At 44.0% G+C, this 20228-nt stretch overlaps 1 protein-coding gene across 2 annotated transcripts in view; it reads left to right on the forward strand.

The window, feature by feature from the left end:
- Positions 1-999: 999 nt before the first annotated feature.
- Positions 1000-20228, forward strand: part of grb2a (growth factor receptor-bound protein 2a) — a 31425-nt gene continuing 12196 nt past the window's right edge. Inside the window, exons 1-2 of one of the 2 annotated variants that reach the window (XM_036940479.1) lie at positions 1000-1115; positions 1244-1538. In XM_036940479.1, coding sequence (XP_036796374.1) covers positions 1461-1538 — 78 coding nt within the window. In that variant the 5' untranslated portion in view covers positions 1000-1115; positions 1244-1460. The other variant, XM_021556993.2, reaches the window with a different exon arrangement.

Below are 20228 nucleotides of genomic sequence, written 5' to 3' on the forward strand. Positions count from 1 at the left end.
CCATTTAAAAAATAAACTATATTCATCTGTCTAATTATTTTCGCTTTTTTACTTTTCACATTGTTACAACACTGCGCATAGCCAGAAGTATAACATTTAAAATGTCTCTATTCTTTAAGAAACTTTTGAGAGTTTAATGTTTACTGTTAATTTATGATTGTTTATTTCACTTTTGTTTATTTTCTACTCCACTTCCATTGGCAATCTAAACATGTTACCCCTGCCAATAAAGCCCTTTGAAATGCAAAGAAAGAGAGAGGGCGGAGCAGTGGAACAGGGGAGTGGGCAAATTTCTGTGCAGATTTAAGTAATCCCAAAATGTCGCGATAGGAAGCTTCTTATATACAGAGCTCACGTTAGGAAGTGGATAGCCTACTAATAACACGTTTTTTGTATAATTCCAAGGGATAGCAAGTAGAAAACAAGGTAACATTAAATGAGTGTAGGTGGACAAGGCTACTTCGGAGACCTTAACAGTTTCACTTCAAGCAAGACCTGGTGTGCCATCGATCACTTTTTTGAAATGATTTAGCCTATCTTCTTGTTTAATTAACCTACATTGTAGGACTAGCACAACAATAGCCTAATAGTCGTATCTTCGTAATCTTTCTTCTGTTGGAGCTAAAGTAGGCCTACAAGTCTCATTTCGTAGTTTTAGCAATTGTGACAACTAGGTTACTTTTAACTTTGTAACAAACTGTTGCTTGTCAAATTTGGAAACAATAAATTGTAACAATGCAATAAATATTACAGCTCTTTGTTTTTACTCCACAATGTTTCACTCAAATTAGCTGGAAAGGTATACAAAAGAAGGACTTGGCAAGGAAAGAGGTCACAAAATATTGTACGCGACATAAAACGATTTTGAGTCGAAACTAGACATTCTACATTTAGCTCGAGGTTTGAGTCATCAACCACATCTGCCTGTCAAAAATCTTCTACAAAGCGTGTAAATTAGCAATCCCATTGGTTTTGCACAGCTACAGAACACCTATTGGATATGACAGTATTCTCACATCCGATTGGTCAATTGTGGAGATGATGTGCTTTAGTTGGCCTGAGGAGACGTCAATCAGATTATATATTTTCTCTCCTGATTGCGCGAGCGTCAGAATGTTAGTATTGTCTATGGGCGCGGCATCACATCACAAACTATCATATTAGTCCATTGTTTTTCGTTGTTGGTTAATGTTCATTTGCTGCTACATAGTCTCTGGTTCTCTATCTGCGTTCTTGTTCACAGGTTTGTAGCGGCGTGCAGCGAGTGAGGGTATTTGTGCTACTCGGAGTGACTGGTCAGACCAGGGGGAAAACGGGACCGGAGCTGTTCTGTTTTTTTTTCTTCTGACATTGTTCATAATTTTCATCATTCCTTTGAGGAATAAACTCAATTGAAAGACTTCAGAAGGGTACTTGTGCGTTCATCAACACGGCATACAGGTGTTCCAACAATCCTCACCATGGAGGCCATTGCCAAATACGATTTCAAAGCCACTGCAGATGATGAGTTGAGTTTTAAACGTGGAGAAACGTTGAAGGTAAGCAGCCCATTGCTTCACTATTTACAGTCTTAAATGTGTCAGATATTTTTCCTTTGTAGTTATTATGTCTAGTTATTACACTATTTACAATAGCCTGTTACCTTTTTTGTTGTAGGGCATTTTGTGTCTTAATTTTAGACACTCCTGTAACTGGTAACTGGTTTTAAGGACATTATCTAAAAACTTGTAACCAGTAAGTCCCTTAATTCACTTGAATTGGTCGATATTCAAAGTACTTTGTAAGATATTTGACCTTGTCTTTTCAGAGGTCTATTTATTATGATAGGCCTACAGAATGAGAGGGAATATAATATAAATGAAAAACATGTTGCAGGGGTGTTGTCCTTTGGTTCCAACACATTTGAATGAGGGGCAGCTAATGTCTTTGTCAATAGCAAGTCATATGGTAATCGGTGTCATGTTTTCAAGGAAAAGTTCAGCGATTGTTTCCGTACAGATATGAACAAGGATAGCACTGGTAGTCTTTGGCAGGACACAATTCTGTCTTTCTCGCATCCTATAACAAGCATCCTATACTGTACGCCACATTTTACATGCAGTCGTCATTTTGTGTGGAGAACCAGAATGAGCAACCCCAAAATTAGTCTTTGTAGCCTATATGACAATTTTGTTTTTAGTCAAAGAAATGCTACAAGAGGAGAAATAATAAGTAAGTAACCCGCCCCCCAGTTTGTTAAAAACTACACTTAATAAGCTCTTCCATTGAATCCTTTCATTATCCTCAGTAGTTCAGCAATATTGGACTTCTTCTGTGGTTAAGTAGACTATGATAATGCTGAAACAGGAAGTCTCCAGTATCATCCTTGGCTTCTATACATTTTCCCTCACTCAGTCAGAAACGGAGAAGGAAGGAGAGCTAAAGAGAGAGGATGAGCTGGCAGTATGTTTACAACCACACCCCTTCCCTTGCTGGGATTATGACAGCTCCTTCATTTCAGTGTCAGAACAGTACTTTAACAGCTCTGCTTCAAGACATGTTATAATGGTTATAAAAGCTCTATTATAGCTGAGCTTTTTGTGTCATAACTGCATGCTGACTGCCTGCACTGCATTCATAATACTGGTGTCAGTTCAGGTTAAAACCATATGCAAAAAAAAATAGTAATAAAAACAATATGCAGTAAAGAGAAGATTGAGAGTGAAGTGTGTGTGTCTGAAATAAACGTCTGGTTGTGTGCAGTCTTGTCTTCTTTCCAGTTCCCTCTTTCAGCTGGTGTTTTGAGAACAGTCTGGCCCTGTGCTCTGTTCTCCTCTACTCTGGCAATGTACCCCGGCAACGCCACGGTCAGAGGCAGAAACAGATCCGGCGAACCAGGACAGGAATACGCATTCATATCTCCTCAAAAGAAACATCAGTTAAAGATGTTCACACTAGAAACAGGAACAAATCTGATCATGAGGCCTTAAAAGGAATATGGCCGCGAGCTGTGAAAACGGTGAACAAAGTTATCAGTCAATTTGTTGCCTGAGTCAACCTCAGTTCATCATGCAGCGGCTTTCATACTTCAAAGAGAAGCAGTGTTCGTCGCGCCGTTTCTGGCTGCATCTACCGACTCAACAAGTCTGTGATTGCCCAAGAGGAGCATCTGAAGGACAATTGGTGCGATTGCTGATCGGTGATAGGAGGCATGTGAGTGCAAGCTATATTGCATACAGTATACACTAGTCTAAGTAACTTTTACTATCCGTATAGTACATTCTGTCAGCCAAACCAATGTCCCTCCTGTATTAGCCAAGCTTTTAGCCGGCGTGACAATGACCATAGCATTTGGCAAGACGGCACAAACACATCTGGGTGCGGGCTATATTCTAAAAGCCAAATCAATAGATTTCTTTCTTGTGTTACCTGATTTGTTCACAGAAATGAAGCTCAATGGAGAGTGAACATTCTTTATCTCAGCACTGTAGAAGTTGATGGGGAGTATGCCAGGCAGCTGTCTCCATCCCCTGGGCTTTAGGCTTCGCTCGCTCGGCGGGCGCCACATAAATATTAATCGTCCAAGAGTGTGGTGTGGTGTGTGGCAACAACTTGCCGGTAAAAATGCTACTACACCCGAGGCTATTCTCTTTTTTTTTTCTTTTTTTTTTCTTCTCCCTGCTCGGTTCTTCCTGCGTAGCGAAGCATGCATGCACAAACTCCGCCCGGAGTTGCGAAAGGGTTCTGTCGAGTTCCGTTTTTGCAACTTCCCGGGAACGCTCTGCTGACGCAGTCTTGGCTTTTCTGAGTTCATAGAGGAAGAATCTGGAGGGGATTCAGGAACGTCGGCAGTGATCTTATGCCTCCTTTCCAAATTAAATTTTGTCCGTGGCGGGAGGATGGCTGGAGAACGGGGCTCTTTGACACAATTCTCGGGACCCATAGGTGTCCTCTTCTTAACCACACACTTCAAAGCTTCTGGCCTGGCACTGTGTCAATACCCCAGTTCTGTTCCAGCATGTACTATAACACAAGTGTTACATGATGTTCAGTCAAGTGGCTGTTTTGAAATAGGTGTACTCTCTTGATGAATTGAGCTCTTATGGAATAAGCCTACTGTCTTGGTAAATTGCTGAGAATTAGAATACAGCCAATGCGTAACGTGCCATGTCCATGATCGATTTAGCTCGGTTCTTGAGATCCCCTTACAATACAGGGGACATTAATTTCTCATGGATATTTTTAGAGATCTGTGAAGATGAGAGATTATTTCCTCCTAATATGTAGGGTAACTCCCCCATCCCCCCACTGTACAAAGGGTGGAGGAGTTTATTCTCTGCAATTGAGTTGTCAGGAAGAGAAGGTCAGAAATAAATAACGCTTACTGCCAGAAGTCTTGTCTTGAGTAACACAAACATCTCGGTTTTTATCATGCATTTAGAAGGGCACGAGAGGAGACCTCAGTTTTTATTTACAGAGTTTTTTTGATGCAGGACAGACATTCAATGGCTCTGGGGCATGCAACGTCTCTGTTTCTCTCTCTCCCTTTTATTTTTTCTGTCAACTGAGGCCGCAGCACAAAAGCCGGGCAGCATCAGGTCTAAATTTAGCCTGCAAGCAAGGAGTGGAAAGAAGAACCATCTGAGACAGGAACCTGGTCAAGGTCTGTGTGTGTGACAGATAAGTCCAAAGAGAATGGAGCATCACATCTGGTCAAACAAAGGAGAAGGAGGAACCACAAACAGCTTTGGTCTCAAGTCACCTGATTGTGTCTGGCTAAATAGTTTTTAGGGAATTAGCAGCACCTTAGCCTGGTCCCAGATTCGTTTTTGCTGCTTAGCCAAATCCTATGGCCATTGTCAGTGCCATTTGGCTAAGGCTATACAGCACAGATCTCAGACCTGCCTGGTCTCACTTTGGGTCTTTGGCTTTTTGGTGTGAACCCAGGGACGTCAGCAGTCTGTTTTCTGAGCTGGCAGTCAGGCACAGAAGGATAAAGAGAGGGAGAGAAAGAAAAAAGCACTCCACACCACTCTCCCATAATGCCAGAGGCAGCGGGAGCTAAAACGGGATGTACTGTCAATGTACAGTAAAGTACAGGCAGCGTCTGTCAACACGAGCTAGTGAACTGAACTCATTCCCATGGCGGATGTTAACCTGGCTAGGTTTCTTAGGACCTTATACACCAGAAGCTGCGTCCTATGGGTCACTTATGTCGTGCATAGTAGGTTCTTCTGCCATTTGACCATAGCATTTCTGTGTATACTTATGAGTGTGTATGGGTGCGTGTGCACCTGCGTGTGGGTGACACTGACTCCTTTGACAGGGCGAATGTACAATATATCAACGCTCCCATTACAAGGTGGAATCACCACTCTATCCAGATGAGTGTCAAGACAAGGGCGATGCAAGGAAAGACAATAATAGACACACATTGATTGTCCCCATTGAGAGAAGAACAGAACAATCATTAATCCATCTGCCCTTCTCTGTCACAGCTCTTGTCCTTATCTTTGTCCTCCAGAAGGAGGAAATGAAGGTGAGCGATGCGGCTGGCTGCACTCCTCCGTCTTTCCATTTCTCTCCTCTGCTCCCTTCATCCCTCGTTCTCTTCATCCTGCAGACTGAAGCACTGTTGATAGAGAGAACGAGGCCCTGTTTATTTATTTCCCCTGGCAGAAAGAGAGTGAGTGAAAGACCTAAACAAACTAGCAGGTCCCATGTCAGAGCATGTGACCTGCTAGAGGTGCTAAAGAAGACCGAGGGAGAACAGGCCTAAAGTAAACCCACATTCCTGTGCCAGGCGCTCTCTCGTCACCACCCATCACTGTGTGTACGGAGTTACAGTATATAAAGTGTTCAATTACAGTGCAGAAAAACAAAGCATGACGAAGAAAGAGGGTGGCATGGCAGACGGAGAGGTAGACTAGTGTTGAGGAACCTTCTTGATGAGATTAGTGGCTCTGAATCCCAAGACATATCGTGTTGCCTTACTACACGATGGACACAACTTTAAAAACCAAAAAAACAGACCTAAATTGATAGAACAAGGGTATTTTTAAGCATAAAGCCATCATGTATCAGGTTAGGTTTGTGAACTAATGTCCGGGTGTTGACAAATCGTGCACTCCCCCTAGGTTAAGTTAGGATGTTCCAACAAATCGTGCACTCCCCTCTACAATGGCAGGGTGTTAAAAAGATTTTTGCACCCTCGTCCTCCTGCGGCTACTGCAGCATAGATGATGCTTATTACCCTTGGAAGTGAATCTGACCTAATTGCAGTATGAGATTGTCTGACTGGAGGGTTGGCAGTGCACACATGCACAGAGAGAGATATACGTTTACTGCTACTGTCTGACCCATTCGTAATGCCAAAGGCTGCTCTTATTACCCCTGTGTTCAGGGACCTTCGCTTTGAAGCCATCCTGGAGCCTTGCTTCCTTGTTTTCCTGCTTGTCCTCCTGTGTGGTTTGGGATGGGTAGATGCCGAGTTCGCTCCATTTCTGTTGGGAATGTCCTGAGATTTGACAACATCAAAGGAACGAGGGATTTTAACATTTCAGGAGAAAATAGTGACTATCTTTTCAGGTGCGCTCAGAAATTTCCAGACCTCACAACTTGCCAGTTTCATTTTGCATGGGTTGACTTCACCCAGTCTTAATTCTCTCCAGGGCTACAGTAGTTGAGGCTCACCACAACACACTCCCTACTGCTCTTTAGCTAGGAGTGTGATCATGGGCCCGACAGTGTGAAAAGCAAGACATGTTTTCCTGTCACAGCTAATGCTTCTCTTGACTCTCAGCCTCACAAAAAGCATGCAAGCAGATGCATACATACATACATACACACACACACACACACACAACTGTGTCAAGTCCACCCTAGAAAACACACGCATGCACACACACACACTAAACTAATCCGCAGTGGGACTAGTGGGCTCTTCAACATGATGTTTTTCCTCAAAGCGTGCAATCCCCAACACCGCTCTGTCTAATACCTTGGAAACAACCCTCTCCTCTCCCACACCTCTCTCTCACCACACACAGCCTCTCACCCTCTCTACAGTGCTCTTTCAAAGATCTATCTCTAAGCCCAGTCAAATGCTTTAACCATTGATTAAACCTAAACCGGCCTTCTCCCATGTGGACCAACCATACAGTACAATACCTAGGCCTGTTAGCTCTATACGGATGGCTTTCTAACTAGAAGCTTTGTTTTCCCTCCCTCCCCTGAGCTTTTAAATGTTTTTTTTATTTTTTATCACAACACCCTGAAATGGCTCCCTATTCCCTATATAGTACACTACTTTTGACCAGTCTTATGGGCCCAATCAAAAGTCGTGCACTATATATGAAAATAGGGTTCCATTGTGGATGCACAGGTTGCCTTCTCACACCTCATTTGTCTTTACTGTGATGTCAATAGAGCCACTTCCTGATATTGATCGTTCTCACTCTATTTGTATACTTCAGGGGACTGGAGGGAACAGGCTAAATGCTCACTGCAAGATTATTTACTGGTTTGCTTCCATTCCAGGAAAGCGTAATTGTTTCAGGGACCGTGTGTGTGAGATAAATGAAGCAATTTCTTCTTTCCCGTCCTGTAATTTAGCTGTCGTGATGGAACACAATCCCATCAACATAATGTGCATGAAAACACCCATTACTTTTGCTTATGTGGTTCCCAAAGTGGCATTTTTTAAATTTTATTTACATATATACACTGCTCAAAAAAATAAAGGGAACACTAAAATAACACATCCTAGATCTGAATGAATGAAATATTCTTATTAAATACTTTTTTCTTTACATAGTTGAATGTGCTGACAACAAAATCACACAAATTATCAATGGAAATCAAATTTATCAACCCATGGAGGTCTGGATTTGGAGTCACATTCAAAATTAAAGTGGAAAACCACACTACAGGCTGATCCAACTTTGGCCTGAGATATAAACATTGAGGTGTTATTTTACCTGAAATGCACAAGGTCCTTTACTCCGACAATTAATCCACACACAAAACGGTCAACTGAATCGTTTCTAGTCATCTCTCCTCCTTCCAGGCGTTTTCTTCTTTGGACATTATATGGCGATTGGCAACTAACTTTCATAATAAGGTGTATTACCGACCTCCGTTCATCTTTCAATCACCCACGTGGGTATAACCAATGAGGCGATGGCACGTGGGTATATGCTTCTATAAACCAATGAGGAGATGAATGCACCGCATTCAGCATCACAAATAGAACTGACTTCTATTTTAGCACTTGGCAACGCAGATGCTCGTTGGCGCACACGGGCAGTGTGGGTGCAATGATTGATTAACATGTATGTGTACATTTTATTTCAGATTCAGATTATTAAGAAGCAGCCTACCTGTTGGCTCTCGGGGGTTGTAGCTTGTCCTTCTCATTTAACTTTTAGTTCTGTCATTTTAATTTCATCTTCCATTGATTAGCCTAGATATCTGCCACACGGAGCCTCTATCTATGACTGTAGCCTAGTGCCGGTTTGATGACTTCAGAACAGTACTTCCACTGGTAGTGACAGAGTGAAGGAAATACGATGGTTACATGTCAAACTGCTATGGAATGAAGGTCCAGCTTCAGTACTCCTCCACTTTGAACCACAACCAGAGGATGGGTATGTTACGGGCATATTGTTGTTCTGCTGTTCTCATTTGTTGCTCATATGGTAAGTACGTATTTGTTGTACGAGAAATATAAGGAAAGGTATTACTGCCACCAGTACAGGCATTGTGAAAAACAAGGCTCGTCGTCAAGGAATTGAGTGGTATCCGTTGACAGTTTTTGATGTGCGCAACTGATGTAGTGATGTCCCATTCCCTAGGCCTAATTTAGCTCTCCCTACCACTAGTTGCTCCATTTGAGTACCACTCCTCCACCAAGCGACCCTCTAAAATGAGGGGGGGGGTATTTGGAGCCTTCCTCTCTGGTTTAACCTAGTCCTTGAGTACCAACATACAGAACAGGACTCTCAACCGTAGTCTTTTTTTTTAAATTATTATAATTTTTTTAACCTTTTATTTAACCAGGCAAGTCAGTTAAGAACAAATTCTTATTTTCAATCACGGCATAGGAACAGTGGGTTAACTGCCTGTTCAGGGGCAGAATGACAGATTTGTACCTCGTCAGCTCGGGGGTTTGAACTTGCAACCTTCCGGTTACTAGTCCAACGCCCTAACCACTAGGCTACCCTGCCATCCTTGAGTACCAACATACAGTACAGGACTCTCAACCCTAGTCCTGGAGTACCAACATACAGTACAGGACTCTCAACCCTAGTCCTGGAGTACCAACATACAGTACAGGACTCTCAACCCTAGTCCTTGCGTGCCAACATACAGTACAGGACTCTCAACACTAGTCCTTGCGTGCCGACATACAGTACAGGACTCTCAACCCTAGTCCTTGCGTGCCAACATACAGTACAGGACTCTCAACCCTAGTCCTTGCGTGCCAACATACAGTACAGGACTCTCAACCCTAGTCCTTGCGTGCCAACATACAGTACAGGACTCTCAACCCTAGTCCTTGAGTGCCATGTTTTTGATTGAACTGACCTGGAAGACCAGCTGTGTTAAATTCAATCACTGAACTGATCAATTAGCTCAGTTGGTTAGGTTTGTTGCCTAGTTGGGACAAAAAATATGATGGACTATGTAGACCCTCTGTTGCCTCAAGCTGACTCATCCCCAGCTGGTCTCATCACCGTGGGTGAGTCAGTTGGCATTAGAGTACTAACATGCTAGGCAGGCACCCCGACATACAGGACTCGTTTTCTGCTGGTCTTCCTGATTAGACTGACTCATTCCTCTAAGTTACCCCTGCGCTCCTTCACACTAAACAACAGCAGCATACAGTGTTTTCCACAAGCACATGGAGTAGCCAGCCAAATCGAAAAAGTAGCCAGCCAGGGTCGGGTACATTCTAATACTGGATAGTTTCTGGCTGAAAATACAATCGGGATATAACACTGATCAAATATTTTCACACTTTTACATTGTTAGTTTCATCAGCTGTTGTGCAATATGATATAAAACATAGGAACAACTTAATTTTGACTGCACTGGGCCTTTAATGCATCCTGTGAGAGTCTGACTTCCACATGCTTCGGGTATGATTGAAGAATGAAGCAGGTGTTAAACATGGGCTTTGCCACACAGGAAGCAGCATTGTCAAAATGTTCATTAAATCAGTAGACCGACAGTATATCCATCTTTTGAAAATAAGTATAATTGGCTCTTAAAACAATTCAAAGCCTACCAGTATGCAAATTAGAGAGCCAAATAAACTGTTTTCTTAATGATGCGACTCGGTAGACTACTGACGACGAGTCACTCACTTTAACTCACTATAACATCATTGTCTGGCGAGTACTAACGGACTTCATATCGAAAATACAAACGAGATCTTTACTTGTCCTGATGCGACACCATGGACATATACAGTAACTACGTTGTATGATTTTATGAATGGCAAGGATATGAGATTGACTTAACTACAGTAAGTTCCACACCTTTTATAAACAAGTCAAGCTTGCTGTTCGTCAATCAAAGCACAGTAAAGAGCCTATGCGCCACCACTCCGTGCTGTTTATGAAACACTCCAATGTTAGCTTTTTTTCTCACTGGTAAAAATCATCCAGTTAACATTGGAACCTGGCAGAAATCTACTGGCCCGTGTAGTTCTTAAAGGGATAATTCAGTATTTTGCAATGAATGTTTGAAGGAAGTTGCTAACTAGCATTAGCGCAATTGCTAACTAGCATTAACACAATGGCTGGAAGTCTATGGTAACTGCTAGCATGCTAGTAGGTACCTAGCATTAGCTTGCGAAAACTAACTCCGACTTCCTTCATTGCCAAAACCCAGAAGTATCCCTTTAAATGCACTGGGGTCATGCAGGGCCTATAGGTTGGCATGCTTTCTCTCTATATTCAGCTATTAAGAGGCTACATTTGGTTATTATATGTATTAAAAAGCTGTGTAATATAATTTGGCAATGTAAGTCATTACGCTGTTCTTTAGAATTGTATTAATTGCATACATTTTTGTTTCTAAAGTAGTATGTCATTTTGAGAAGATTTGAAAATAGGACACTGCCTCTTTAGGAGTCCAAAGGACATATCGACATGGCTACAGTAGGCTAGCCAATACTAATACTAATACCAATACTAAAGCCTGCATATTGCTAGTATGTTTACTTTTTGTAATTCACTTTCACTAAAAGAAGACCATAGGCTAAGTGGATTTCAAGTCATCGCTAGCACTTTATATAGGACGTTCAAATTCATGCTCCATCCCTCCGTGTAAAGAAATTTGATTGCAACCACAGAACACACAACACACGCACACCCAAGTACCGAGAGACGGGACAGACAGCAGACTGTCAAACCAGCGGTGTTCTCTGTCATCACTCACTTTGTAAAGCATAACCTCTTTCAATAGTTCTCCTCAAAATAGGATCAGTTGCAGTTGCCTCTGTAGCATCTGCTCGTCTGTCACCTGGGGTGAGTCAGTTAGCATTACCACGCTAACTTGTTTATGCTAGTGCTAATGTGCCCAGGCCCGGCTGCCTGCTGTGTCTCCTGTGAGGCGAGAGACATAGTTCGCATTAGAGATACACCAGGGACACTCATCTTCTCTTCATCTTCCCAGCCAGAGTATCAGAGTGACTCATTCCTCCCCTAAGTAACTCCTGCGCTCCTTCACAAGTGGTACATGTCATACCACTCACTACACCTGTCAGTGGAGCAGGGTAGAGGGGTTAGCTTGTGTTTGTGTGTGTGTATGCTTTCTTCTCCTGCATTAAAAGCTCATGTCGATTCTGCTTTCGCTCTCAATTCAATTTAAGGCATGGGAAACATATGTTTACATTGCCAAAGCAAGTGAAATAGATAAAACAAAAGGTATCGCTCTCTCTGTCTCTGTGATGACCCTGAAACTCTACTGTTGTTGACAGTTTGTAAACATCGATAGAAAGCCCTCCCAGGGGGAGAGAGTGTCTGCGAGGGGCCATCTGGGCAGACTAGATCCTCAGAGACCTGTCCCCTACACTGAACCTCTCTCTAGTCTGAGTGGGCTATGTTGTGACTGTCTGTCTAAACCTAATAGGCCTGCTCTTTCACACTGTCGCTCTTTCTCTCTCTGTCTCTCTCTCTCTTTGTAATCCAGACAGCCCCAATCTGGGATCTCGTTAAAAGTGTCCCAGTGCTGTAGCTGGATTAGCGGTTTAGCTGTCGCTCCTCAACCTTTATCCCCTCCTCCGACACAAGATAAATAGACCTCCTCATGGATTAGCCCCAAAACAGAGTCTGGGACCGGGGCCAACCGGGCAGAACCAGGACAGGGGGTAGAGAGGGACACATCACACAGCTCTCCAGGAAAGCAAGGCTCCAGCTGCTACAGGCTAGGCTCTTGGAACTATCCAAAATCCCAGAAAACTAGAAGGTTGCGTAATGAACCTCAATTACCACTGATTTTATCCAAGTGAAGGCTTGGATGTGTGGCAACTGGCAATATAAGATTCATTCCAACTAGAGGATTGTGTGATGTTGTGCTACTATACTATGCATCAATGTTTTAGTGTTGCTATTTACATAAAGCAGTAGTTTGGATGATGTTGTAGACACGCTAGGTACCATGTTACTATGCAAAGTATGCATCAATGCTTAATGTTGCTATTTTCATAAAGTAGTGGGTTGGAAAATGTTAGACATGCCATAGTTGTTTGTTTTCAGAGATCTAAACGGATGCAAATCACTGTGCTGTACATGGAAATGCACCTCGTTGTTCACTGTACCAATTCCCACAGTATGCTTCTATAAATCGCTGCTTAAAGCACTATTTGTACGTTTTTGTGGAGACAAAGCAGATTCTTGTGAGTTTATGTAGAGCCTCTTCGTGGAAATAAATATACTGACCAAAAATGTAAATGCAACATGTAAAGTGTCGACCCCATGTTTCATGAGCTAAAATAAAAGATCCCAGAAATGTTCCATATGCACAAAAATATTATTTCTCTAAAATGCAGAAATGTGTTTACGTCCTTGTTAGTGAGCATTTCTCCTATGCCAAGAGAATCAATCCATCTGACAGGTGTGGCATATCAATAAGCTGATTAAACAGCATGATGGGTCACCTTAAAAGGCCACTCTAACATGTGCAGTATTGTCACCCGACACAATGCCAAGTTGTCTCAAGTTTTGAGAGAGCGTGCAAGTGGAATGCTGACTGCAGGAATGTCCACCAGAGCTGTTGCCACAGAATTGAAAGTTAATTGCTCTACCATAAGCCGCCTCTGTTGTTTTAGAGAATTTGGCACTACGTCCAACTGGCCTCAACTGCAAACCACGTGTAGTTACGCCAGCCCAGGACCTCCACATCTCGTCTGAGACCAGCCACCCAGACAGCTGATAAAACTGGGGGTTTGCACAACCAAAGAATTTCTACACAAACTGGCAGAAACCTTCTCACGGAAGCTCATCTGCGTGTGTCCTCCTCACCAGGGTCTTGATCTGACTGCATTTCGCCATAGTAACAGACTTCAATAGGCAAATGTTCACCTTCGACGGCCACTGGCACGCTGGAGAAGTGTGCTCTTCACGGATTAATCTTGGTTTCAGCTGTGCCGGGCAGGTGGTGTCGCGTGAGCGAGTGGTTTGCGGATGTCAACGTTGTGAACCGAGTGCCCCATGGTGGCAGTAGGGTTGTGATATGGGCAGGCAAGAGCTACGGACAACAAACACAATTGCATTTTATCAATGGCAATTTGAATGCATAGAGATACCGTGATGAGATCCTGAGGCTCATTGTCGTGCCGTTCATCCGCCGCCATCACCTCATGTTTCAGCATGATAATGCACAGCCCCATGTCGCAAGGATCTGTACACAATTCCTGGAAGAGAATATCCCAGTTCTTCCATAGCTTACATACTCACCAGACATGTCACCCGTTGAGCATGTTTGGGATGCTCTGGATCGACGTGTACGACAGCGGGTTCCAGTTCCTGCCAATATCCAGCAACTTTACAAGCCATTGAAGGGGACTAGGACACCATTCCACAGGCCACAATCGACAGCCTGGACAACTCTATGCGAAGGAGATCTGTCGTGCTGCATGAGGCAAATGGTGTTCACCAGATACTGGCTTTCGGATCCACGCCCCTACCTTCTTTTTTTTTTTTACGGTACCTATCTGTGACCAACCGATGCATATCTGTATTCCCAGTCATGTGAAATCCATAGATTAGGGCCTAATGAATTTATTTCAATTGACTGATTCCCTCATATGAGCTGTAACTCAGTAAAATCTTTGAAATTGTTGCGTTTTATATTTTTGTTCAGTGTAGATATACATTTTTATTTTGCACATTCCCCCCCCCTGCAGTTGATCCATTTCCTTGTCTGCTCTGATTCCCAATGTGCGCACACACACTCTGATTCCCATCACATAGTTCATTAAGTTTTCTGTCAGGTATCGCCCGTCTGTTTCTCCACGCGCCTCCACAGACACCTTGGCTGTTTATCTCTGGGAGAAAGATAAGCTTGCCTCCTGTGTAAGTGTGTGTGTTTCTCTGTATTTCTCTTTCTCTGTCTCGCTTGCTCTCTGAATTTCTGTGTCTCTGTCTCGCTCTCTCTTTCATTATGCTCAATTTTTCTCTCTCCTTCCTTCTCGTCTACCATCTCATGTATATTCATGACGCACCAGAAAACAGTATTCACCCTGAATGCCTTGTTCCCTGGCTGGTTGTGGATACAGAACAGGCTCACACACATGCATACACTGAAACACATAAATACATACACACACATTCCCCCCACTCAAACACCACACAGAAGTCTCTTGTCGGAGGAGAGGAACCCCCTGTGGATATGTTTTACATTTAAGAGCATGGTGTCTGCTGAGTTGTTGTCCCGATTTTGAATTCACATCCCTGGTTATAATCCTGTAGTTTGATTCCTTCCCAATCCTCTCTGGACTACACTCTGCAGTGGCAAAATACCCCTCTCTTCCACATCCCTCTCCCCCTCTTTCACCTCTCTTCCATCCTTCTCTTCATTTTACTCCTCGTCCATCATGCTCTTTTTCTGAGACCTTATTTTATTTAAGTATGAGAGAACATGGTGCAGTAGCGTTGGCGTCCTATATTTAGATGTGGATAGGCATGCAAGGTGTGTGTGTGTGTGTGTGTGTGTGAGAGAGACAATGCAAAGCCATGCGTGGGCATGCCTGTGGATGTGTGCTTGTGTGTTAGTTAGTATGCGTCCATGCATGTGGTTTTGCCACCCACCGCTATTGACAGGCGTGTTCCACTCCCATGGGGAAGCGTGTTAACCGGAACCTTCCTCCCAGGTCACTATCTCATGTCACGTACAGCCCTGTCTGGTGTCCGTTCCTCCTGGAAAAACTACAGTGGTTCTTCGCACACAAACTGTAACACTTGGTTCCTCGGGGCACAGCGGCTGCAGCAGTAATGGGGCCATCACCAGACTTATCACGTCTGGTTTAGGAGATGACAGGATGAGGATTTGGGATGATCAGGATGGTGTGTGTGGCAGCTGGGAATGAGATTACTCCGGGATCTTGTAAATGGAACCGCATCAACGCCCTTAGAGGTTTACAACAAGGCAACGAGATCTGTCCAGGGGACTGTGCCTCAGCCACGACCAGTAACACTCTGTGAGAATATTTGCCATACTGAGATACATCATTCACTACAGCCACTGTCTATGGTTCTGCCTGCTGAATGGGAAGCAGGCGCTTATAGCTTCACCCTCCGTTAGCACGGTGGTTGCTGATGACAGCCTATACTTATCATAGTGTCATTGTGCTTCGGTATAGAAAATACAGAGAATTGGAGACAGAATGGGGGGGGGGGGAGATAGATTGCGATGAAGCTGGACACAGAGAGGTATCAAGAAAATGGAGACGGCGAGAGAGAAAGAATGCATCACTGTGTGCGACAGGAAGAAAGAGCTAGGAGAGACAGATGTGTGTGCATGTCATTGCCCCAGCCAGTCAGCCAATTGTGACAGCTAGGCTACCTCTGTTTCTGTCCCTAGGCCTGATTCGATCAAACTAGCAGATGGTATTATAGCACTGAGTGGTGTGGTCTCATTTCATGAAGTCGACAGACAGTTTTTTGTTTTTCCAGCTTTAAAACCCATTACCGGTCTCTGTTATGGGAAGTCCTAACTGAATTAGACAGCCACTGATGAAACGATGTATTGTACAACAAAATCTACTTGCAAATGGTAGCCAGAAAAAAGACATTGACTGAAACGGTCTTCATTGGCGTGTCGGATGGGTTTTTCTAGTCTGTTTTGTTTCTCATTCTTTGAAGTGCGCTTGTCTTTATTTGGCTTTAACAAATCCCTGGCTAAAATTCACTTTGCCAATTGCCTTTTTCAGAACATCTCAAAGTCTTTATAGGAATTAAAAACAATGGGATAACAAAGTTATATCCTTCCAAACCATGGATTAGACGTGTTTTAAGAGAAACTCTCTCTCTTACGTCTTACTCTTGTGATTGTGTTGGAAGGGTTAATGTGAAGGGGGTGCCTCTTACTAGTCAGAAAGCAAGGTGGAGAGTGTCCACATTGCTTCCAGTATAGAGTCCAGTACCCTTCTGTTGTTCCACCTGTTATGACCCCCATACCACACACACTCACATACAGGACGCAGCCTCTACTTCTGTGTACTTCTTCTCCCTCTACGTTCTCTCTCTCTCTCCGTCAGAGCACTAGCTCCTCGTTTCCTAGCATTGGTGTAATTAGTTTTATCAGCAGCCGGAGCTCCTGCCTCGCTCATGGGAGGGAGAGGACTGTCATTATATCCCTCATTTCCTTCCCTCCAGTGCACACGCACAGACACACTGTTGCACATTTCCACACAGACATGGGATTGCGCAGGCACACACACATGGATGTACTCACCCACCCACACACACACACACACACACACACACACTGGCACAGAGACATTAGCTCATCCTCTCCCTCAGAGATTCATGTATGTGCAGTATTCAGTCATACTAGAGGCCCTACATGTGTCTGTCAGGACTGGATTGGCTCTGACTCTTCACAAGGTTACAGCACCGCTCCTCTCTTCATCACTAGCAGTAGCTATCACTTTAGAATCCTGCTCAGGCCAACACAGCCCCCAGGGTACAGACTGGGTGAGTCACCAGTACTGAGCAGCTGGGCGTGTGTGCCTGGTGGGGGTGGGGGGGGGGGGGTGTAACTGTGTGTCACACTGTGTCTTTCTCTCTCCCCTCCCCTCTCGCTCTCTCTGTGTATGTTTATCTCCTGCATTCTCAACCTGTGTGAGTATTTATTACCGTGTTTTGGAGTGTGGGGTCATGCGGAGTTTAGAGGGACAGCCGGCCAGTGTTAGAAAGAGGCATGGGCCAAACACACACTGCGCTGGTCGTGCTATGGGAGGTGCTGACTGTGTGTGATTGGCAGATTGGGAAGCAGTCAGAGGCCAGCAGTAGACCCACCCCAGCATCCCTCAGAACAAAAAAGGGTATCCACCCCCTCATCTGTCACTTTCTCTCTCTCTGTGTGTGTGTGTGTGTGTGTGTGTGTGTGTATGCTTGCTTATCAGTCTTAAACCCCTCATCTCTGCCAATGGGGGATTTGAATTCAATAGAACAGAAATTGGGGCAGATTTTGCATATATTCAGATTTCTCTCCACAGGAAAAGGAGGTCAGCTAGTACATCACTGGTTCCTTGTTATAGTTATTTTTGGAACAAATATCTATGGTAAACAGTGGGGCAATTCCACAGTAACAGAATGATGCTGAGACTCCCAATTTTTCACTTTAAAAGGATGACATTTAACAATTTCCACAGAACATTTTACAAAAAACAATATACTTAAAGAACAGTGCAGATTCAAAGTTTGGTGACAGAATGATGGCACAAACCGTAATTCTGTTACCAAGCTGTGCATCTGCACAGGCCATGTAAATGTGTTTTTGTAACATTTTCAGTAGAAATTGTTAGAAGTCGTCCTTGTGCGTGGAGTTGTATGGTTTAACTTGAATCATTGTTTTTAGTTTGACGTGCATTTTAAAGTGAAACATCTGACTCTCAGCCTCATTCTGTTATCGTCAAATTGCTCAGTAGTAGAGTTGGGGAAGATCATGGTACAACAGAAAGCATTTTAGGAATCACTAGCACGGTTAAAATTGGCCCGTATGTGACATCACAACTGCCTATACATTCCTATACATTCTAACCCACTATTATTTACATTAGGAAGCCTAAAATATAACCCATGTCTTTTTGTTTCCTGCTTGGTGCACATTGTTTCCTGTCCTCTGTTTACAGTGGCAGTCCATTTCACTTGTGGCCTGGTAAGAGTGGCGCCATAGCCCCATGGCAGAGACAGCGAGAGAAAGCTAAGATTAATGGGTGTTTACTGAGACCAGCAAAGGCTAAGAGACTGAGCCTGGCCATTTCTCTGCACTAAGATGACTGGGTCATCCACCGTAGAGTGTGAAGACACTGGGAGACGATGCAGGCCCCACTCCCCAGTCACATCAGTGTTCTGTATGATGGTCTTGCTTGTGGGAGACAATGCAGTCCCATGCTGAAACTGAGTTGGTTTGACATCAGACAGGGACAGGGTAATAGAGAGTGGAGGTGTAAGGCCTTATGTTTGAAATAATCTGTCTAGGTAGAAGTTGCCTTTTATAGACCAACAAGCAATTTTTCACTCAAACAAACTCATCCAGAAAGCTCAATTCCACCAAGACTCATACTACTCCTTCTCACACCTAAAATCCAATGTGTGTTCTATCAACCGGAATCCTCCTCCATCCAACCCTAAAAACCCATCTAACTCCAGAGTGTTTTGGTCATTGTCTCTCAGAGACCTATCTGGCCTTGTTACAGAGTGTTTGGTCATTGTCTCTCAGAGACCTATCTGGCCTGGTTACAGACTGTTTGGTCGTTGTCTCTCAGAGACCTATCTGGCCTGGTTACAGAGTGTTTGGTCGTTGTCTCTGAGAGCTCTCTGGCCTGGTTACAGAGTGTTTTGGTCATTGTCTCAGAGCTCTCTGGCCTGGTTACAGAGTGTTTGGTCATTGTCTCAGAGCTCTCTGGCCTGGTTACAGAGTGTTTGGTCGTTGTCTCTGAGAGCTCTCTGGCCTGGTTACAGAGTGTTTGGTCGTTATCTCAGAGCTCTCTGGCCTGGTTACAGAGTGTTTGGTCGTTGTCTCTGAGAGCTCTCTGGCCTGGTTACAGAGTGTTTGGTCGTTGTCTCTGAGAGCTCTCTGGCCCGGTTACAGAGTGTTTGGTCGTTGTCTCTGAGAGCTCTCTGGCCTGGTTACAGAGTGTTTGGTCGTTGTCTCTCAGAGAGCTCTCTGGCCCGGTTACAGAGTGTTTGTGTCAGCCATCGACGCTGATGGATCTGTGGCCGGAGTGGTTGTGACAGATGGTGTCTCTGTAGGGACAGGAGGGGGTGTGGTGGCAGTCTGGTCAGGTCCCACTGTCAAGCCTCCAGATGATGACTAGGACACCTGGGTGCAGGGATGGGGGCAGTCTGTCTGGAATGTCATTTCACCTGGCTAGGCTTGTGAATGGACGTATGGGAGGTTAGGGGGGAAATATGTACAGTATATGGCAGTTATGGGATGAATGGTGTATTCTAAGCAGTATTCTCCTACATTGCAATGTTCTGCTTTTTGTCTATGCGTCTGGGAGCATATGGGGGAAATGCACTGTGTACAAAACATTAGGAACACCTTCCCAATATTGAGTTGCACCCCCTTTTGCCCTGGGAACAGCTTCAATTTGTCGGGGCCTGGACTCTACAAGGTGTCGAAAGCGTTCCACAGTGATGCTGGCCCATGTAGACTCCAATGCTTCCTACAGTTGTGTCAAGTTGGCTGGATGTCCTTTGGGTGGCGGACCATTCTTGATACCCACGGGAAACTGTTGAGTGTGATAAACCCAGTAGTATTGCAGTTCTTGACACGCTCAATCCGGTGCGCCTGGCACCTATTACCATACCCTGTTCAATAGTACTTTTGTCTTACACAATTCATGTCTTAAGGCTTAAAAATCCTTCTTTAACCTGTCTCCTCCCCTTCATTTACACTGATTTTGAAATGGATTTAACAAGTGACATCAATCAGGGGTCATAGTCTGACCAGGTGAATCTAGCTGAAAACTATCATGGAAAGAGCAGTTCCTAATGTTTTGTACA

The sequence above is a fragment of the Oncorhynchus mykiss genome, chromosome 13, assembly GCF_013265735.2.
Source record: "Oncorhynchus mykiss isolate Arlee chromosome 13, USDA_OmykA_1.1, whole genome shotgun sequence".
NCBI classification, from domain to species: Eukaryota; Metazoa; Chordata; class Actinopteri; order Salmoniformes; family Salmonidae; genus Oncorhynchus; species Oncorhynchus mykiss.